At 41.3% G+C, this 23,657-nt stretch overlaps 1 protein-coding gene across 5 annotated transcripts in view; it reads right to left on the bottom strand.

The window, feature by feature from the left end:
• The window catches only part of usp54a (ubiquitin specific peptidase 54a), a 132,327-nt gene that overhangs the window by 71,699 nt on the left and 36,971 nt on the right, over window positions 1-23,657 (bottom strand). For all 5 annotated transcript variants that reach the window (XM_078199341.1, XM_078199339.1, XM_078199342.1 and 2 more), the window contains exons 2-3: window positions 20,001-21,022; window positions 8,450-8,542 (exon numbers count right to left, since the gene is read on the bottom strand). In XM_078199341.1, the coding sequence (XP_078055467.1) occupies window positions 8,450-8,542; window positions 20,001-20,144 (237 nt within the window). In that variant the 5' untranslated portion in view covers window positions 20,145-21,022. The remainder of the gene's footprint in view (window positions 1-8,449; window positions 8,543-20,000; window positions 21,023-23,657) is intronic.

Below are 23,657 nucleotides of genomic sequence, written 5' to 3'. Positions count from 1 at the left end.
AACAAATTTCCTGTTACAAAGGTTCAAAGTTTCATTTGTTTGATCACTCTGTACTTCAAAATTGTTAATGTACCAGAACTTTCTACATTTTCCAAATCAGAGCTCTGTTCACACTGCACTTCTCATGGTGCATTAAACACTGAACTTCCAACCACCTCAGCGGTGGCAGCGGGTCCTAACTCTAATCACATCTCCTAAAGTCTTCTCCACTGACCCATAAACACTCCTCCTCAGGTTGCTGCCACCCAACAAATAATCCCCTCCAATGTGAGTCCGATTCAGTTTTTGCTGTGTTGACGCGATACTACCTTCAGAGGCAGGAACAGAAAGCAATTCCTTTTTCAGATGTCCACAGCTTCCAACAACAGCCTGACTCTCACCAACATGCACTGGGTTTTTTTATTCCAATACTTTCATGACAAAATGTTAGCCTCCTCCACAGATTTCTCCTGGGACCTCCACCTTTACTTTGCAATATTCTAAGCCTTAAATTGCCGTACATGTTCTCTCATCATATAACCTCTAACACCCTTTGCACCCTCCCTCTCTTTACTACTGACTTAACCATATCTCCTCAAAACCTACCTCTTAAATCTTGATAGAATCATAGAAGAAACATAGAATCATAGAATCCCTTCAGTGCAGAAAGGGGCCATTCAGCCCATCGACTCTGCACTGACAACAATCCCATCCAGGCCCTTTCCCTATAACCCCATACATTTACCTTGCTAACCTCCCTGACACTAAGGGGCAATTTAGCATGGCCAATCAACCTAACCTACACATCTTTGAACTGCAAGAGGAAACCGGAATACCCGGAGGAAACCCACGGGGAAAACGTGTAAACTCAACACAGAAAGACACTCGAGGCCGGAATTGAACTCACGCCCCTGGCGCTGTGAGGCACAGTGATAACCACCGTGCTGCCGTGCCACCCTTTTGCCTTCATTCATTCCTCTCCAATTCTTCCATCAGTCTTCAGTAATTTTTACCTCAGAATTTCATTGCATCAAAGTCAATGTTTTTCTCATTTTGTTTAATCTGCCAGATCAGCAGTGGACAGAAAATACAGGAAGAGATAAAAGCAAAGGGAAATGTAGCACATTAGTCTCAGAGATGTAACAGGAAAGAAAAGCTGGGTTTCCAAAACAAGTGGCCATCAGCTATGGCAGTCCACTACCATCTTTAATAAAATTCAGGGAAAATAATGGAAATATGGATTTAAAATGATAAGTGTCGGAAGTGCATGCGTCAAATAGCTTTCATTGAGAAAACCGTTCTGATAAACTACACACCCAAAATGTCACAATTAACAGATCCTGATTGGCCTGGTGAAAATTTCCAAACTTTTTGATGAGACATCTTAAAAACAGGTATAAAAATTACTTTAAAAGCCAAGAGCATCTTTTTAATGAAAATTAAGATTAATTAACGTCTTTGACATATTTGATTCAACTGAGCTGATGACTCACTACTGATAGCTCTGTAACTATATCTAACAACCTAAATTGGTCCTCAATTGTATGATAATCTAGTATAAAGTGTCTGCGTAACATCACTAACCCAACTGCCAGCCATTAAGAATCTGGGAACTAGGCCCGTGAATGCCAGGTTAGACATTTATAGATGATTTTATAATGGATTTAGTGGGGCCAGTTCCCAACATACTGGTCTTGCAACAGATAGTCAACACTGGAATCACTAAGGAAAACCTATTAGAAAATAGGTTATTGGAAAACCCAGTGCAAAATTGCTCTTATATGACCACAACCATGTCAAACGTTGCAACTGAATTTTGAAGATATCCAATTGAAGCAGTCAAAAGGGAGCTCAGCTATTATCTGAAAACGAAGTAGGCAAGAGAGTAGCACTAAAGGAACTGTTCATTCAGAGAACCATGAATGGCCTCCTTCTGCGCTGTAACAAATCTATGATTCTGTGAACTGGACCTCAGCTTGGCTCCAGCTAAATTAAACACTATAAAATGCAACTATAGGATATAACATTGCATTGCCTCAGAGTTCACCTAGGAGAACACAGCATCCAGCTGACCCTTCTGTTAATCTCCTGGACCTAATGGCTTGCATCCTAGGATCTTAAAAACATAAAATGTGCATTGGATGTAATTTTCCTAAATTCCCTACATTCTGAAAAAAACCCAGTGGATTAGAAAACTGCAAATGTCCTCATTCAAGAAAGGAGAGAGACCAAAAGCAGGGAACTATTGGCCAGTTAGCCGATCATTTGGCATTGGAAAAATACTGTAATCATTATTAAGGAAGTAAGGAAGTAGCAGCAAACCATTGAGAAAATCATAATACAATCAGGCAGAGTCGAACATGGTATTGTGAAAAAGAAATCATGTTTGACAAATGAATTAAGAGCTTCTTAAGACTGTAATAAGAAAGTTGGATAAAGGTAAACCAATAAAGTACGTAATTTTCAGCCCGTGTTTGCTGTCAGAGAGAATGACTACACGGGCTCAAAGTGCGGAGAGAATCGGGAAACACTATTCTCTCTGGAGATTGCATTTTAGGATTTTCCTTGCTCCTCACTGAAGACGTTGTGAGGTTCAGTCGAGGCCACCATCAGATTACCTACGATCCTGCTGAAGACCAAGTGGTCTACTCCTGGTCCTATTTTATTTGGTCTTATATGTTTTTAGCAGTTTCATTGTCATAGCTTTTTATTCTAAATTAAGTGAATTTAAACTTCCCAGTTGCAGTGATGGGATTCAAACGCATCTATTTGGATTGTTAACTTTGGCCTTTGGATTACTAGTTTGGTAAAATAACCACTATGCTACCAGAGTAGTTAGTGAAGGCAAAATAAACATCCTGAATGTTTTTGTCAATTGTTTCTTTTTTTGGAAAATCCTCAACAGTTTGTTGCAATAAAAATTATTTGAAAAAAACAGGAAGAGACATGCACGATCCTACAATCCACATTGCATCATGTCAAAGTCAGGACACACTCAAATTTCTTCAATTCACCAACAGACAATCCAATGCAAATACCACGATAATTATAAAATTAACTCACAAAAGGAAACAATGAATTGCCTTTGATAACACTGATATATACTCTATGTTTATCAAATACACTGAACTAATACACAGAACAATAAGGTGTGACCAAAGAACCTGTTCCAAACCTGACATTTGCTCAGTTGAGGTTTTGTTGCCTTATTTTACCCTGCTCTTCCAATGGCACTGACTCTATCAGGAACATAATTCCAAGAGCTGAAATGGCTCTCTGCTCCATGTATCATGTGGCTAATCTTCAACTTCAAACATGTTGGTTACGTGATCTTCATAGATCATAGATTCAGATGAGGCCCTTCGGTCCATCAAGTCTGCACTGACATGCGAGAAACATCTGACCTCCCACCAAATCCCATTTACCAGCACTTGGCCCATAGCATTGAATGTTATGATATGCCAAGTGCTCATCCAGTTATTTTTTTTAAAGGATATGAGGCAACTCTCCTCCACCACCCTCCCAGGCAGCGCATTCCAGACCATCACCACCCATTGGGTAAAACGTTTTTCCTCGCATCCTCCCTAAACCTCCTACCCCTCACCTTGAGCCTATGTTCCCTCATGACTGACCCTTCAACTAAGGGGAACAGCTGCTCACTACCCACTCTGTCCATGCCGTGTGCTGACAAGCAACCCTCCTGGGCCATTTTAAACAGTAATTTAACTTCATTAGTACTTAATTGGCTGTAAAGCACGATGGAGCTTTCAAGGATAAGAAAAGCATGGTACAGGTGGAAGTTATTTCTTGTTCTGTTTGACTTCAATATTCCCGGGTAGAGGCAAAAATAAAAACAACTCAAATTGCCAGAGTTCCCATTCATTTGTTCCTACTTCAAAGTATTGATGTCAGATGAGGACGGAATCGGGATGAGGTGCAATTCCTTCTGCAGTTGAATATAAATGTTCTCCGTGTTATCACTGGCAAGGGCCTGACTGAGGCAAGACTGCTTAGCCAAGCAGCACGCTAACTGGGGAATGCCTGTGCTTGAATCTAGCCACAGACAAATGATTAAGATTGGAGATTCTTAACTTTGGACTCTTTACAGAATCAATACTCTGATTAATAATCTCAGATGATCAGCAGCAAAATAATTTCATCATCTGAAGGGCTGACAACACTGCAGTTCATACACATTTGGAAAAGAAAGCACTTGTATATAAACTAATTATAAGAACCATCAATAACTAGTGACCTTGGATTAACTGGAGCACAACACCACACAAGTCAATACCAACCAAGGTCACCATACCTCAGTGCCACTTGCTTATTCCTGTCACCTTTCAAATTTAAAATTAAAATTTCAAATCTTAATTGCTATATAACCCAATCTGTACCATCAATCATTAATGAGAAACCATTTATAACGCACAAGTGCTTGGGTCATTCCTGCTGACAAACTCTAATGGCAGCAATATGGACAAATATGAAGAGGAGCATCTCAAACATTAATCATTGACGGCAAACCTTTTATAATTAAAAAAAAGGCTTCATTATTCTTGCAGATACATTCCAAATTCTCATGTAGCATAGGCAGTTTAAAAAAATGACTCATCTCTTCCCACTCCCCCTCCTCCCCCCCACCAAAGCTATTAGATAGTGTTTTATTTCACACAGGGTATTAAGATTCTGACCGAAGAAGTTCTCTCTGGCCACCCATTTGTTAATTAAGAAAACATATTTTCACTCAACTAAGTCAACCAGTCTTTCCTGCAGGTCATCACTGGAATAGAGGAAAAGCCCCTGGAGCTGGTTCCTACATTAAGTTGGATCATGGCATTCCTATATCTCAACCTTATTTCCCACCTTTGATGCATAGCCCTTGAGACCTATATCTAACAAAAATCTGACGATACCTGTCTTGATAAGTTTAATGGAACAAAAATTCATAACTTTTGGGGAAGACAGAATTCCACATTTGTAAAAGCAGTTCTTGATTTCACTTCTCAAAGGTACAACATCAACCTTAAGATTGTGCCCCTTTAAGGGATAAAATTCTTATAGGGTACAGCAGGGGGCGGCACAGTGGTTAGCACTGCTGCCTCACAGTGCCAGGGACCAGGGTTCGATTCCTGGCTTGAGTCACTGTCTGTGTGGAGTTTGCACATTCTCCCCAGGTCTGCGGAGGTTTCCTCCGGGTGCTCCAGTTTCCTCCCACAGTCCAAAGATGTGCGGGTTAGGTGGATTGGCCATGCTAAATTGCCCCTTAGTGTCAGGGGGACGAGCTAGGGTAAATGTATGGGGTTATGGGGATAGGGTTTGGATGGGAATATTGTCGGTGGAGACTCGATGGCCCACATGGCCTCCTTCTACACTGTACGGATTCTATGATTCTACAGGAGCAGAGGAAGCTGGATGTACATGTGCATAGATTATTAAAGATGACAGGACAGGTAGAGAGAGCAGTTAATAAACCATATAGTATCCTGGGTTTCATTGAGAGGGGCATAGGGTACAGAGCAAAGAGTTAATGCTGAACTCACCTCAGCTGAAACACTGGGTACAGTTCTGGGTGCTACACTACAGGAAGAATGTAAACGCATTGGAGAGATTTCAAGTGGAGGGTTACAAAAATGGTTCCAGGGATGAGAAATTTCACTTACAAGATTAGATTGGAGAAGTTGGGACTCTGCTCTTTGAGAGAAGAAGGCTAAGAAGAGATTTAATGGAGAAGTTTAAAATAGAGGGAGGGCTGGACAGAGTAGATAGGGGAAAACTGTCCCCACTCATAAAAGGATCAAGAACTAGAGAGCACAGGTTTAAGGATTTGCAAAAGAAGCAAATGTGGTGTGAGAAAAAACTTTTTCACACGATGAGTGCTTCGGGTCTCGAATGCACTGCCTGGAAGTCTGGTGAAAGAAAGTTCAATCAAGGAATTCAAGAGGGAATTAGATGATTAATTGAATAGAAACAATGTGCAGAGGGATGGGGAAAAGGCAGGGGAATGGCACTTAGTCAAAATGCTCATTGGTAAGCGAATGCAGACACAATGGCCGAATGGCATCCTTCTGAGTCGTAACAATTTTGTGAATCTGTTGTTCTGGACTTGCTGAGAGTCCAGAAGAGATATGATCTCCACATCTAACTCCCAATTACATTGTCCCTCAATCATTTAATCTTAAGGGAATGAAAGACATGTTTATGCAACCTGTGCTTATAATTTATCCTTTGAAGTCCTTGTAAAATTCTAATAAACCTTCACTCTATCACCTTCAGGGCCAAGGTGCCCTTCCTGACCTATGGTGCACAGAACTGAAAGCAATACTCCAGTTGAGGCCTCACCAGCTCCGCACAACTGACGCATAACTCTCTCCTTTTGGTGGTTCCACCCTCTGAGATATACACCAACACTCCCTTTGCCTTTTCCTTTTTGTACATTACCTTTTACTGATCTGTATTTATGGTCATCAAATTCCCTCTGATCTTCTACCATTTATTTTCCCTTGTTACAAAACTATTCAAATGTGTTTTTGTTGGATCCAAATGCAATGGAAAAAAAAAAGATTACTACACGTGCACTACAAAACATTCTTATCGTTGAAAATTACAGAAATGGTTGCTGTACTTTGAGCTATAACCTATTATCTCAAGCTACTAATACATTGCTTGGATACAGAAAAAGGTCTCAAGGAATTTTAGAAGGAGAGATGTAGGGTCCAAGTGGAGAATTACAAAGGGACCCAAGGGGTTGGCTGAAGAAATTGAATTTGGGATTTTTAAACACAGATAAATAAAGGTGCAGAGTGGTTTACAGAGAAAATTCAAGTGATTGTAGGAACCACAAGTGTGCAATGCCTGCTTTGTGTATTTAAACTTTCCTTCTTATTGCCATCATGTGTAAGTCACTAACTCTCTGCAATAACCCTTAAATAAAATCTGCAGTGTTTACATGTAATTGCGCAGTCCTCTAATGACTTCTTTGGCCTTCACTGCATTACTGAAGTGTAATTACTTCAGGATATTATAATCTTAAGCTTTGATCAGATGCAACAAAATTCAACAGGCAAATTCGTACCAATCTCCAATTCTACTTAATTACTTTTTTTTAAAAGAATTAATCCCTGATGGGCAACGAAGCTTGACTGGTCTCATAGAGTGCTTATTTCAAGTTTCTCCAAGATTACTGAAGCATTACTTTGATGCCTGACTAGTTTAATAGTACAGATTTCAGTCACTTTGTCCATGTGTATGGCTGGTTCATCACCCAAGAATTCCTTTTCAAATATAATTGCTCCAAGGTTGGGGTTTACTTTTCAATGCACTCTATAGGAGATTTAGTTAAGCAAGTCCAAGATCTTGAAAAATTATCAACAGCAGTTTACTGAAGTGCAAGCAATATCAATGGCAATGATCTGCCCCATAATTAAATTCGATTAGCAACTGATGGAACAGCATGGCAATCTAAACTTTTCATACACAAACAAAACATGCCAGCAACCAGGGTGGACATATGTGGGCCTGACAATAATTCTATTAATTGGTTAGCAAAGTAAAACAAATCAGTATTTAAAGTGGCTGCACTTTTTATTGCAGCAAATATTTTCTTTTTGTTATGGAACTGTTTTGTGAGTTTGAGAGTCAGTTGATATGCGCAGGTTGGAAATTAGTTCGAGAAGGTTTTGCTGGAGATAGTAAGACTCATGTTAATTACAGGAATAGATAATGAAACAAGCAGCGAACATTTATTGGTTAAGACAGTAATCTAGTTCCCCTTTTTTAAATTAGATTTGAAAGATACATCCTTTGGTTGATTGGAAGAAATTTCAATTTCAAGTTTTAAAAATATTTCAGCAACATCAAAAATGTGGGCAAAGACTCAAGTCAAAAGATGTGCGGGTTAGGTTGATTGGCTATGCGAACTTGTCCATTAGTGTCAGGGGAATTAGCAGGGGAAATATGTGGGATTACAGGGATAGGGCCTGGGAGGGATAGTTGTTGGTGCAGGCTCAATGGGCCAAATTACCTCCTTCTGCACGGTAGGGATTTTATGATTGCTTGTCTCGGAGTTCCACTCATCTTCTCAAATATTGATAGCTTAACTCAATCAGATTTACTCATGGCCATCATTAAGTTATGCTAAATACCTTCAACTTCAAGGCAACGTAAACTGATAGATAACACTAAGTTCCAAACTGTTATTACAAACTCTTCAGTTGAGTGGCAAACAACCACTGCAAAATCTTATATGCAAGTCTTCCCCTCAATGACTTGAAGGACCTGTTAAAACCTGTTCAGCAATATGGTCGTCAAATGTGACCATAATGGCATCATTAAAATTCTATGAATTCTATGCCATTTTTTCCAAATCATGATGCAGAGCAAAACAAAGAGCAAGAATTAGGAATTTTAAATTCTTACCAAAATAAAAAGTTTAGATTACAATAAAGCAAGCATAATAAAATGCTCTTACCTTGAGAGCACAAAAGATGCAGGAATCTCCCATACATTTGTGAGTGGTCAACTGCCTGAAACTTCTTCGAAAAATATCAAGATGCCAAAGAACCTTTGGAGAAATGTTTATGGAAACAAGTTATTTAAATTCTTCCATGATTTAATCAATAACACTTTCACTATTCAATTTTAGAAAAAATATAAACAGCTCGATACCTGTAATTAAAAAGAGAAGCCAAGTATGAGAAAGGAATTCACTTTCAAGCGAAATACATTTTCTGATTTCTCGCTGTCTACCAAAAATTTAAATAGAAACACAATGGGAAAGGAATACTTTCTTATCCTCCCATAGGAGCAGGATCTAACCTCTAAATTTAATCTCAGTGAAGAAGGGAGTGCCTCAAGGTGCCAAACTTTGCTGATGGTACAAAAATAGGGAGGAAAATAAGTTCGGAAGAGGAAGCATTAGGGATCGGTTAAATGAGTGGGCAAAATATGGCAGATGAAGTATAATATGCAAAAATGTGAACTCAGGAAGAGTAGACCATACAAAATTCTTGCAAGGCGTGACAGGGTGCAAGTGTCAATTAAATAACTTTTCATGCCTTGAAATTCGAAAAGCTACAGGCCCAATTTCCTCAATCTCTCCTCATAAAACAATCCCAACATCCCATGGATTAGTGTGAACTTTTGTTGCACCCACTCCACGGTAAGTATATCCTTCCTGGCTAAGGAGACCAAAACTGTACACAATACCCCGGGTGTAACCTCACCAAGATTCTATACAATTTCAGCAAGCCATCTTAACTTATGTACTCAAATCCCCTTGTAATGAAGTTCAGCATACCATGTACTCTCCTAATCGATTGTTGCACCTACATGCTAGTTTTTAGTGACTCATGAACAAGGATATGACAAGTGAACTTGTCCACTTCGGAAGGATGAAAAAAAATCACACTATCTAAATTGAGACAGATTGTAGAACCTGGGTTTACAGAGCAATCTGGGTGTCCTGGTACATGAATTACAAGTTAATTGTGCAGCTACAGCAAGAAATTCGGAAGGCAAATGGAATATTATTGTTTATTGCAAGAGGTGAGACTTCAACAAAGAGCGCAGAGAAAGAGAGGCGAGACTTCAACAAAGAACTCAAAAAGAGATGAGACCTCAGTAAAGAGCATGGAGAGAGAGGGGAAACTTCAATAAAGAGCACAGAGAGGTGAGACTTCACCAAAGATCCACGGAAATTTGGCAAATGGGATCCAGAATTGGCTGAGTGGCAGGAAGCAGAGGGTGATGGTTGAGGGGTGTTTTTCTGACTGGAAGACTGTGTCCAGTGAGGTCCCGCAGCGATCAGCGTTAGGCCCTTGCTGTTTGTGGTTTTACAGAGGGATTGTCTACGGAATCTCTGTGGGTGGAGGTTCGCAACAGGAAGGGGTCAATAACTTTACTGGGTGTTTTCTATAGGCCGCCCAATAGTAGCAGGGATGTGAAAGAGCAGATTGGGAAGCAGATTCTGGAGAGATGTGATAATAACAGAGTGGTCGTGATGGGAGATTTTAATTTTCCAAATATCGATTGGAATATCCCTAGGGTAAGGGGTTTAGATGGGGAGGAGTTTGTTAGGTGTGTTCAGGAGGGCTTCCTGACACAATATGTGGATAAGCCTACAAGAGGAGAGGCTGTACTTGATTTGGTATTAGGAAATGAACCTGGGCAGGTGCCAGATCTCTCAGTGGGAGAGCATTTTGGGGATAGTGATCATAACTCTATCTCCTTTACATTAGCATTGGAGAGAGATAAGATCAGTCAAGCTAGGAAAGTATTTATTTGGAGTAAGGGCAATTATGAGGCTATTAGGCAGGAACTTAGAGGCATAAATTGGAAGGAGGTTTTCTCAGGGAAATGTACAGAAGAAATGTGGCAAATTTTCAAGGAAAATTTGTCTGGAACACAGCAACGTTCCAGTGAGACAGGGGAGTTATGGTAGGTCACAGGAACCATGGTGCACTAAAGCTGTAACGAATTTAGTCAAGAAGAAAAGAAAAGCCTACAAAAGGGAGCTAGGTAATGTTAGAAATCTAGAAGAGTATACGACTCGTAGGAAGGAACTTAAGAGGGAAATTAGAAGAGCAAGAAGGGGTCATGAGAAGGCCTTGGCAGACAGGATAAAGGAAAATCCCTAGGCATTCTACAAGTTTGTTAAGAGCAAGAGGATAAGATGTGAAGGAGTAGGACCTATCAAATGTGACGGTGGGAAAGTCTGTATAGAACCGGTAGAAATGGCAGAGGTATTCAATGAATACTTTGCTTCAGTATTCACAGTGGAAAAGGATCTTGGTAGTTGCAGTGCAGACTTGCAGTGGACTGAGAAGATCGAGCATGTGGACATTAGGAAAGAGGATGTGTTGGAGCTTTTGAAAAGCATCAAGTTAGATAAATCGCCGGGAACGGATGGGATGTACCCCAGGTTACTGTGGGAGGCGAGGGAAGAGATTGCTGAGCCTCTGGCGATGATCTTTGCGTCATCAATGGAGACAGGAGAGGTTGCGGAGGATTGCAGATGTGGTTCCGTTATTCAAGAAAGGGGGAAGAGATAGCCTGGGAAATTATAGACCGGTGAGTCTAACCTCAGTGGTTGGTAAGTTGATGGAGAAGATCCTGAGAGGCAGGATTTATGAACATCTGGAAAGGAATAGTATGATCAGAAATAGCCAGCACGGCTTTGTCCAAGGCAGGTCATGCCTTAAGAGCCTAATTGAATTTTTTGAAGCTGTAACTAGACACTGAGACGAGGGAAGAGCAGTAGATGTAGTTTATATGGATTTCAGCAAGGCGCTTGATAAGGTGCCCCATGCAAGGCCCATTGAGAAAGTGAAGGGGCATGGGATACAAGGGGACATTGCTTTGTGGATTCAGAACTGGCTTGCCCACAGAAGGCAAAGAGTGGTTGTAGATGGGTCTTTTTCAGCATGGAGGTTGGTCACCAGTGGAGTGCCCCAGGGATCTGTTCTGGGACCCTTGCTCTTTGTGATTTTTATAAATGACCTGGATGAGGAAGTGGAAGGATGGGTTGGCAAGTTTGCTGATGACACAAAGGTTGGTGGTGTTGTGGATAGTGTAGAGGGATGTCAGCAGTTGCAGGTCATTTTGGCAGGTCGAATAGGATGAAAGAATATAATATTACGGGTAATATTATTAAGGTGGAAATGGCTGCTACAAGAGGACACAGGTTTAAGGTGCTGGGGGGTAGGTCCAGGGGAAATGTTAGGGGGAAGTTTTTCACACAGAGGGTGGTGGGCGAGTGGAATCGGCTGCCATCAGTGGTGGTGGAGGCAAACTCAATAGGGTCTTTTAAGAGACTTCTGGATGAGTACATGGGACTTAATAGGATGGAGGGTTATAGGTAGGCCTAGAAGGTAGGGATATGCTCGGCACAACTTGTGGGGCCGAAGGGCCTGTTTGTGCTGTAGTTTTTCTATGTTTCTATGTAAGACGCTTGGCAGTGTGGAAGATCAGAAGGATCTTGGGGTCCGGGTTCATAGGACGCTCAAAGCAGCGTCGCAGGTGGACGCTGTGGTTAAGAAGGCGTATGGAATACTGGCCTTCATCAATAGAGGAACTGAGTTTAGAAATCGGGAGATAATGCTGCAGCTGTAAAGGACCCTGGTCAGACCCCACCTGGAGTACTGTGCCCAGGTGTGGTCGCCTCATTACAGAAAGGATGTGGAAGCCATAGAAAGGGTGCAGAGGAGATTTACAAGGATGTTGCCTGGATTAGGTGGCATGCTTTATGAGGATAGGCTGAGAGAGCAAGGTCTTTTCTCCTTGGAGAGGCGAAGGGTGAGGGGTGACCTGATAGGGGTGTATAAGATGTTGAGGGGTATTGATAGTAGATTCTCAGAGGCTTTTAGCCAGGGCTGAAATGGTTGCCACAAGAGGTCACAGGTTTAGGGTGCTGGGGAGTAGGTACAGAGGAGATGTTAGGGGTAAGCTTTTCACTCAGAGGGTGGTGGGTGAGTGGAATCGGCTGCCGGTAGTGGTGGTGGAGGCGGATTCGATAGGGTCTTTTAAGAGGCGTTTGGATAAGTTCATGGAAGTTAGTAAGATAGAGGGTTATAGGTAAGCCTAGAAGATAGGGACATGTTCGGCGCAACTTGTGGGCCGAAGGGCCTGTTTGTGCTGTAGCTTTTCTATGTTCTATGTTCTTCTTTTATATTACTAGCTAGCTTACACTTATATTTCATCTTCTCCCCCCCAATTGCTTTTTTAGTTGTTCTTGCTTGCTTTTAAAGACTTCCCACAAATCTTTGCCACTTTGTATGCTTTTTCTTTTGCTTTTATGCTGTCCTCGACTTCCCTCGTCAGCCATGGATGCCTCGTCCTTCCCTTAATATGTTTCCTCCTCCTTGGGATGAATTTCTGTTGTGCCTCCCAAATAACTCCTGCCATTGCTGTTCCACTATCTTCCCTGCTAGGCTCACTTTCCAATCAACTCTGGCCAGCTCCTCCCTCATGTCTTTGTAGTTACCTTTATTTAATTGTAATACCGTTACACCTGATTCCAGCTTCTCCCTCTCAAACTGCAGGGTAAATTCTATCATATTGTGGTCACTGCTCCCTAACGGTTCTTTCACCTTAAGTTCCCTAATCAAATCTGCCTCATTACACATCACCAAATCCAGAATTGCCCGTTCCCTAGTAGGCTCTGTCACAAGCTGCTCCAAAAAACCATCTCTTAGACATTCCACAAATTCCTTTTCTTAGGATCCACTACCTACCTGATTTTCCCAGTCCACCTGCATATTGAAGTCCCTCATGATTATTATAATATTGCCTTTTTTTATATGCCTTTTCTATCTCCCGATTTATTTTCTGCCTCACATCCTGACTACTGCTGGGGGCCTGTACATAACTCCCATTAGGGTCTTCACCTTTGCGATTCCTCAACTCTACCCACAGAGATTCTATGCCTTCTGATCCTATATCACTTCTTGCTATCAATTTAATTTCATTCCTTATTAACAATGCAACCGCGCCCCCTTTGCCCATCTGCCTGTCCTTTCGATAGGACACATATCCTTGGATATTTAGATCCCAGCCCTGATCCCCTTGCAGCCACATTTCTGTGATGCCCACAACATCGAACCGGCCAATTTCAATGTGCGCAACAAACTCAATTACCTTGTTCCGTATACTGCGCGCATTTAGATACAACACCGTCAGTCCTGGATTGTCCACCTCCTTTCTCATACTTGTCACCTTTTTTGCTCTATCTCAGGTTAGATTCCTGCCACCTTCTATACTCTCTGTTCTATTACGTGGTCTGGAAACTTTACTAACCTCTCCTGAGCCCTCAGCTCCATTAACCTGCACTTCTACCCTTTCCTTCAAACTTTGATTTTCTAATTCTCCATACAACTGAACCCTCCCCCCCACTATTTAGTTTAAAGGCCCATCTACAGCCCTAGTTACACGATTCGCCAGGACTCTGGCCCCAGTACAATTCAGATGAAGACTGTCCCATTGGAACAGGTCCCCTCTTCCCCAATACTGGTGCCAATGTCCCATTATAGGAGGGATAATCCACATTATTGAAGGGATAATCCACATTATAGGAGGGATGTGATAGCACTAGAAAGGATGCAGAGGAAATTTACCAGGCTGCTGGATGAGCTGGAGAGTTTTATTTATGAAGAGAGATTGGATAGACTGGGACAAAAATAAAAAATGTTGGAAAATCTCAGCATGTCTGACAGCATCTGTGAAGAGAGAACAGTGCTAACGTTTCAAGTTGGGATAACTCTTCATTAGAGCTCAAATAGACTGGGGCTGTTTTCCTTGGGACAAAGGAGACTGAGAGGAGACATGATTGAGATGTATAAAATTAGGAGGGGCATTGTGTAGACAGGAACAAACTTTTCCCCTTGGTGTAGGGATTAATGACAAGAGGGCATAGATTTATGGTAAGGGGCAGGCAGTTGCGAGGGGATTTGAGGAAAAACCTTTTCATCCAGAAGGTGGTGGGAGTCTGGAACTCACTGCCTGAAAGGGTGGTGGAGGCAAAGACCCTCATAACATTTAAAAATAGTTAGATGTTAACTTGCGATGCCAAGGCATACAAGGCTACGGGCCAAGTACTGGAAAATGGGATTAGAATAGTTAGATGGTTGCTTTTAACTGACGCCACATGATGGGCCAAAGGACCTTTCATGTGCTTTAGACCCCTATGACACCTAGAGTGCAGTTTACAGTTTTGTAGTTCATATTTAAGAACAGGCATAACTGTATTAGAAGCATTGCAGAGAAGGTTCACTTGACTCATTCCTGGAATGAGGGAGTTATTCTATGAGAAAATGTTGTACAGGTTGGGCCTGGAGCCATTGGACTTTAGAAGAACAAAAGGCGACCTTGTTGAAACATATTAGAACCTGAGGGGACTTCTGTTTGCAGAAGATAGGGTCCTGAGTAGGAATATATGTAGCTTTTAGCAAACTAAGTGAGACTCTTGTAAGCCCGACTGAAAATCCTAAATTGGCTGTTAGCATAATGCCCAGCATACTCAGGTTGTTCAGTTAAGTGCTACACAATCACGGAATCATATCTAATGTTGAACAGTATGAGCAGGATTTTCCGGTCCTGTTAGTCTTTTGCTGGTCTGTCAAATTTTCTGTCCCTCTGTGATTCCTGCAGTGGGTGGGACAGGAAAATCCCTCCTTATGTTCTGAGTTTTGCAAGCATGGGCTGATTCAGTACAGTCAATACTCTCCCTGTTGTGAACAGCCATGGGGATGTGCTGTTCGATACCATTCACCAGTCATTTGGACAGATTTGTACACTTGAAGTGTAGGATTTCATTACCAAAACAACTCAGACAGATCACTAGAAATATTAGACCCTGCACTTTAACAGATCTAGCAATTATGAAACCTTTTCATTTTTTACACCTAAACAATGTCAGCCTTTAAAATACACTTCGAAAAATCTACCTTTGCAATTAAAAATATATGGTAGTTTTTTGCGATTAAAAATACATGGTTGTTTTATCGATCAGTTTTTAGTAATTTTGGAATGTAGAAAGAGTTGAGTGTTTCAGACAAGTACTCAAATGCCTTGGCTCGAGCAGGTAAGATACTGGATATTCTGCCAGTGACTCACTTCCAGGTTCCCTGAGCCTCTCTCTCTACAACTTATTTCGCATAAGTGAGGAAGTGGTGGAATTCGCCACTTGCCTGGATGGATGTAGCTGCAACCTCAGTCCAAAAGCTCAACAGCATCCAGGTCAGAATAGATTGCCTGATCGGTACTCGAGCAACTAGCTAAAACATCCACCACAGAGGTATGGGTTGCAGGATGTACTATGTCCAGGATGCACTGCAGAAATTTGCCAAGACATCACTGGCAATGCCTCCCAAACCAGTTCACCACTGCCCAGTAAGACCAGGATTGCAGATGCCCAGGCACACCATCTCATCCATAGTCCTCTATCAATCACACAACTAGAATTACATTTTGTAAATATTAACCACGAATGTGCACTTATATCGCATCTTTAAAGCAGCAGTGCCAAGATGCTAAACAGAGAAGAAAATTACACCTGTCACTGAAAACAATAATTCACATGGAAACCAAAGCACGGAAGGAGGCCGTTTTTGCCAATATTGCCTGCACCATTGTTCACTTCACTCGAGTGCTCTTATCCACAAGATTTCACTTCCTCTTCAATATTCTTCTTCTTCAAGTGTTTATCAAACTGAACCAACTTCAACAACTGCTTATGGTATTGTTTCCCAGAGTCAAATGAAAAAAATTCACCAACCTTCAGCAACAACACTAAGCTTCTGGCCTCTTACTGATGACTCACCATTCACAATTTAACACTTCAATTTCAAGTCCCGTAACCTTCTTAGCTTTAGTGAACAAAAGCCAGGATTTTCAAGTTGCTAATCATAATATGCTCTCGTCTGACGATTATTCCAGTAAATGCAATTTAGGCTTTTAAACAAGTATATTTTTCCTTTTTTTTCCCCACGTTTCAGCTCTAACAGCTCCAGCTTTGGCTGCTCTGATGCTTTCACAATTGTCAAATATTACAATTTTTCTTGACAAATTATTGTCCCTAATTCATGGCATTCATTGCTTCACTTTCTTCTCTCGACCCCAAAGAAACTGATACTTCCTCCAATGTTATCACCTGACAAATGTACACCAAAACTCGCTGTCTCTACTACAGCAATACCTCAATATAAATGACCCTGAAGACATTGTTACATGCCCCTTATTCTCCAGCTAGATTATTTAATAGTTGAACCACTGGCGTCAGGAAGATGAGAAGTATGGCAGGGATCCATGGCAGAGCTATCCCAAACAGAACACACAAAATGGTCCAGTATTTCACCTTGCACGTTATGTTAGCAAAATGGCGGAATTGCAAACAAGAATAAAAAGCTTAGTTTCAGCCTTTGTAGATTTCAGGGTTAAAGAGTTGAGTGCACAGCATGGAACTTTAGCTGTGTCAATGTTTCATCTGCATACAAACACAGCTCTGTAACACCTGCAGCTACTCAGAGGGGCTCTCCATCTCAATTAGGCCGTGAGCAAGCAGTAAACAGGTTCCCCATAACTGCAGACGGGAAAACTGGATGCTCATCAGTAGCACAAGAGCATTGAGGATACCCTGCCCTCTACCTGCCGAGGATGCATAGATTCGTAGATGCTTACAGCAGAGGAAAAGGCCATTCAGCCCATCACGTCCACACTGGTCAACAAAGATCTGACTACACTAACCCCATTTTCCAGCGCTTGATCTATAGACCTGGAGGTTACAGCAGTGCAAATGAATATCTAAACACTTTTCAAATGTTACGAGAGTTACTGACTCAACCACTCCTTCAAGCAGTGAGTTCCAGTCTCCCACTACCCTCAACTCCCCTCTCAGGAAGGTCTGAGGCCAAGTAAATTAATTTCAACTGGCAATAGGATTCACACCAATCTTAATCTAGAATAGTTTACTGTTATAATGATACACATTTTGTTGGTAATTACAAATAAACATAAAAATGGTGAGTTTTTCCATCTTTTAGAATCTTGGCAAGGCAGTTAAGCAAAAATTCAAGTTTAGTAAACCTTCAATTAATCAAACCTACATCGAAGTTAAACATAATTTACGAGAATAGCAAGACAGTGAGGCAAAAAAATTAAAACAATGGGCTCATAGGAGAAAGCTGCCTTTGGGTTTTTTGAAGTTGCAGACAGTTACATCGGTGATGAACATAAGAACATAAGAAATAGGAGCAGGAGTAGGCCATCTCGCCCCTCGAGCCTGCCCCGCCATTCAATAAGATCATGGCTGATCTGAAGTGAATCAGTTCCACTTACCCGCCTGCTCCCCATAACCCTTAATTCCCCTACCGATCAGAAATCCATCTAACCGTGACTTAAACATATTCAACGAGGTAGCATCCACCACTTCAGTGGGCAGGGAATTCCAGAGATTCACCACCCTCTGAGAGAAGAAGTTCCTCCTCAACTCTGTCCTAAACTGACCCCCCCTTTATTTTGAGGCTGTGCCCTCTAGCTCTGGTTTCCTTTTTAAGTGGAAAGAATCTCTCCACTTCTACCCTATCCAGCCCCTTCATTATCTTATATGCCCCTATAAGATCACCTCTCAGCCTTCTAAACTTCAACGAGTACAAACCCAATCTGCTAATGAAATAATCATTCTCCTGGAGTATTAAAGAACAACATGGAACATGTACAGGAGACATGTACAGGAGCAGACCATTTATCATTGAATCCCTACAGTGCAGAAGGAGACCATTCAGCCCATCAAGTCTGCACTAACCACAATTCCACCCAGACCCTATTCCTTTAACCCCACATAGTTACCCTGCTAGTCCCCTGACACTAGGGCCAATTTAACATGGCCAATCAACCTAACCTGCACATCTATGGACCAACCGGTCCAGGGCAGTGTTCATTCACCATTTGAGCATCCTTCATCGAACTCTCATCAACATAACCCTTTATTCCCTTCCCCAAAAAAGGATCATCTAGCTTCCACTTAAATGTTTCTTCAATATTAACCTTAACCACTCTCTATGGTAGCAAGAATAGCTGGGTTTGTTTTTCCGAGAGCAGAGAAGGCTGAGGAAGGAACTGATAATGGTATACAAAATTGAGAGGCATCGATAGGATAGATCATAAGAATCTTTTTCCCATGGTGGTGGTATCGAAGACCAAAGGGCATAGGTTTCAGGTGAGGAGTAGGTGGATCCGAGGAATTTTTTTTTAACCCAGCGGGTGATGGAAATATGGAACATGCTGTCTGAGAGGGCGGTGGAGGCAGGTACTCTCACAACATTTAAGAAGCATCGGATATGCACTTAAATCGCCAAGGCATAGTAGGCTCTGGTCCAATGCTGGTAAATGGGATTAGTAGAGATTGGTATTTGATAGTCAGCATGGTGGGCTGAAGGGTCTGTTTCTATGCTTTATGACTATGATTCTGTCTACGACTCTAAATTCCACATTTCCACCACTCTGAGGAAAGAGGTATCTTCTAAATGGCCCATTTGCTTTCTTGGTGACTACATTATATCACTGGCTTCTAGTTTCGATCTTCCCCACAAGTGAAGACACACGGTCTGTGTTTACTCTATCAAACCCTTTCATAATTTTGATGACCTGTGTTTTTATCCCTCAATTCTCGCTTTCAAAGAGAAAAAAGCCCAGCCTGTTCATCATTTCCTGATAGAAGGATGAAACTTGCAAAATTATTTCTATGTCTTTTTTGCACTACCGAGTGCCTCTATATCCTTTTTACAATGTGGCAACCAGAATCGCGCACAGTCCGCAAAGTGTGGTCTAAGTTCAAGGTTTTTTAATTTCTTCATTCAAGGTATGCGGGCATTGCTGACACAGCAGACTTTCATTGCTCATCCCCAGCTGTCCTTAATTGAGTGGCTTGCTAGACCACTTTGGGGAGCAATTAAGAGTCAACAACATTGCTCGGATTCTAGAATCAAACTGGTCAGACTGGTTATGGGTGGCAGATTTTTTTCCCTTAGAAAAATCAGGAACCAGATGGCTTTTAAACAATCTAGTAGTTTCATCATCACAAATACCAATACTAGCTTTTTATTTCAGATTTATTTATTAACTGAATTTAAATTAACCAGTTGCCATGGAAGGATATGAACACAGTCCTCCAGATCATTAGTCGAAGTTTAGCATAACTTCTTTAATTTTCATTTCTATCCCTCTACAAATAAATTGCAGCGCTTGGTTTGCTTATATTATGGCTGTATTGCTTTGCGTGCAACTTTGTGATTTGCATATTTGTACTCCCAGATTCCGCTGCACCTCCACCCCACTGAGATTCTTATTTTCTCAATATGCCCGTACCTTATTTTTCTCAGCAAAATAAAATACCTCACTTATTGATGTTGCAAATCATTTGCCTAAGAAGTTTATCAATGCATTCTCGTTAAAATTAAAACCAAACAGTTAAACAAGTAATTGTGCTGTATATATCTTGCAGTACCATGTATCAAATAAGAGCTACTCACCTGCAATGCACTGTTGAGAAAGCAGCTATTCTGCCCAGGCTCATTCATCAGTCCCTTACTTGCTGCGATAGAAGTTGTGCTGCGTGGCATAAACATACCCTGAAGGTTATTGTTCGGCGTGAAATAACCCTTCCTCCAGGACATCTTGGCCAAGTCTTTTGGACTCTAGTCGTAAGCGTTTTATAGCAAAACTGTCATTTTGACATTTAACTGAAAGGGAAAATCATCTCACATCACATCACAAAAGACAAATTTAATGTTGTTCTGGCAGTCCCTCAAGTGGCCATTAAAAATCACAGCAGGGGGCAGATGTTCAGTGGTCACTCCTCGAAATTCCATAACGAAACTATAGTCCGAAACTGATATCCGAGCCAATACTTCCTTTTGTTACGGCACAAGTTTTAAAACAGTGCCTCACATAGCTTCAATCCATTTGGGAGTAATTTGTCACAACTCGCCGTGCACCATTGTACGAGCTGTTGCTTACGTCTTGAATCCAGCCACAGTATTGTGGACTCACAGAATAGGAATTCAGCTTTCACAATACCAGATGCAGAATTTATTTTCTTCCATTGTAAGTAGATATTCCCATCACTTGGCAATAATTGAAAGCTAAAAAGGAGTCATAATTACAGAACTCAGCTTTCAGCACAATATTCTTCAAGTATTATAAAGCCAGTACCAGCACGGAGATCTTTTAAAAACACAAACATGTCAGCTTCTGCCAGAACACTTTGTCAAATGTTGCGTCATGTATTCCTTATTTGTCCAGTGTTCTGCCAAACATTCAGGCTCGCCTTTGATTAAGCTTCCCTGATAAGATGGCTATGAACTCATTGTTTTGAACCTGTAGCCACAAGCTCCATGGTGTATCTTAATCCTTTTCTAGATCATTAAATTAATCAAGTATTTGAAGTTGTATATGGGCCATGTCAGCATACCCTGACAGATTCTCTGTTATCCAGTGGAATCTGCTCATCTGCTAAACTGCTTGGATCAGCTGCTGTTCATTTGACAAAGATCTGTAAACGGAAAGAAAAACAACAATTAGGTTGTTTCTTATTGGTCATGTTCATAGCTCACTGCTAGTAAAATGTGATTTACTTTAACTTCAGCAGTTTGTACAGATGCTGCGCTGCCTATACTAAATATACTTTCACACTGCATAGATCCATTAGCATTATGCTCTAGTTTCCAGGAAGTACATCACACCATCACAAAATATAAGAACCATTTAAAAAATACTCACTGAATTTTTGGAGACAACAGCAATTCATCTATCCTATCAAAAATAAGCCAGTGTATTGCTCACACTTCCTTAAAGCATGTCAGCCTTCGCTGCAAACAATTGAAGCTTTAAACACTAACACCAGCCAACCAGACAGCAAGTCACACCACAATGAGGTCATCAGTAATAACATTTGACTACACCAGTTATACTGTGAATGTGAACATACGCCTGTGAATGTTTGCCCAAAGCACTGAAGATACTCAGCAGCACCAGATGGAACTTGCAGACACAAGAGGACTCTATTTAAATAACAAGGCAAAGAAAAGTCAACTTATACATTCGTGGGCACTAATGAGACGCAGAATTAATTGCAAGGAACCAGAACCCAACAATAGGATACAACTCAACAAGGGTAGTCGTTAATCACCAGATTGCAGTAACTACGTCATTTTCACCATGTATATCAGACAGTTTAGCTTCCTTATACTCAGTAACCTCTCCCAGTCATGTGCCCACATGTTTCTGAACTAGTTAAAGCAACATGAAATAAAAAGAATGTCTCAACTAAAAGCTTTCTCTCCCCAAAAAAGGCAGTCATGTTAATTCTAAACAGTCTGCTCCTATGTTGTGCTGACGTTATCTAATAATTTGAATTGAGCAATGTAAATAACATCGCAAAGTGAGAATTTAGTGCTTAAAAATTGACATTGTATAATCTGAATGCTGTAACTAGGAATTAAGATCAGACAGAATCTTATGATTTATTTTTCACTGATGTCTGCAACTCAAAATCTTTTGATTACTGTTGTGAAAATTGTATACACAGCACACTCAGCCTGAAGGCAATGTAACTGCATCCAAGTTAAAAACAATTCTCCATAGTTCTTTCGCAGATCATTTTTAGGAACAGACCCCCCACGCGCTGCTGAGAACTTTACTCGATCTGCTCTCCATTTGTTATCAACACAAGCATAATGATTTAAAAATGAATATATTTACTACATAACCACCTTTATAGCAGTGGTGAGTGTAGTGTAAGGGTTTGGCACATACAGGATGATGTGGAGATGCCGGCGTTGGACTGGGGTAAACACAGTAAGAAGTCCCACAACACCAGGTTAAAGTCCAACAGGTTTATTTGCTAATTAGTTATTAGCGACTAGCTTTCGGAGCGCTGCTCCTTCGTCAGGTAAGTGGGAGTTCTGTTCACAAACAGGGCATATAAAGACACAAACTCAAGTTACAAAATAATGGTTGGAATGCGAGTCTTTACAGGTAATCAAGTCTTAAAGGTACAGACAATGTGAGTGGAAAGAGCGTTAAGCACAGGTTAAAGAGGTGTGTATTGTCTCCAGACAGGACAGTTAGTGAGACTTTGCAAGGCCAGGCAAGTCGTGGGGATTACAGATAGTGTGACATGAACCCAAGATCCCGGTTGAGGCCGTCCTCATGTGTGCGGAACTTGGCTATCATATATCATGGCTACCATGATAGCCAAGTTCCGCACACATAAGGACGGCCTCAACCGGGATCTTGGGTTCATGTCACACTATCTGTAATCCCCATGACTTGCCTGGGTTTGCAAAATCTCACTAACTATCCTGTCTGGAGACAGGACACATCTCTTTAACCTGTGCTTAACCCTCTCTCCACTCACATTGTCTGTACCTTTAAGACTTGATTACCTGTAAAGACTCGCATTCCAACCATTATTTTGTAACTTGAGTGTGTCTTTATATGCCCTGTTTGTGAATAGAGCTCCCACTCACCTGACGAAGGGGCAGCGCTCCGAAAGCTAGTGGCTTTTGCTGCCAAATAAACCTGTTGGACTTTAACCTGGTGTTGTGGGACTTCTTACTGTACATACAGGATGGACATGGGACTGAGTACAGTGCTGTCTACACAGTGATGTAAGAGAACACATGACGAACAATTAGGTGTCAATGTGTTGGACAGAGGCATATGCACAAGCAAGCATAGAAACAACTGCTGCTGTAAAAATGTACATCGATACTGTAGTTAATAAATACATACACCTAAACTGTATAAGACTACAAAGACTTCATTAGGGCCGACCGAATGGTTTCCAACAATCTACAACACGGTGGCAGCTCTTGGAAAAACCCAAAACCTTAGAAGCTGGAGCAGAAATTAAAAAGCTGGAAAATTAAAGGAGCAGCATTGTGACCTGACTGAAAACACATGAAGTGAAGACACAGAGGGAGATCGCCCGAGAGAAGCTCCACAGCAAAATTGGAAACAGAGGGCAGGAGAAAAAAACTCCACTGTGCAGCTGAGGACTCCAGAGATTGCATAGATGTCCAGTTTGGATACCCACAGAGTTAAAGGATCTAGCAGGGGTGAGCTAAAAGAAAATCAAATTTCTGGCCAGAACTAGTTTTTAAAAAGTTTTCAGTCTTCTAAAA

Source organism: Mustelus asterias, chromosome 28 (genome assembly GCF_964213995.1).
Source record: "Mustelus asterias chromosome 28, sMusAst1.hap1.1, whole genome shotgun sequence".
Taxonomy (NCBI): domain Eukaryota; kingdom Metazoa; phylum Chordata; class Chondrichthyes; order Carcharhiniformes; family Triakidae; genus Mustelus; species Mustelus asterias.
Note: the sequence above shows the minus strand (reverse complement) of the source record. Positions and strands in the feature narration are given on the sequence as shown.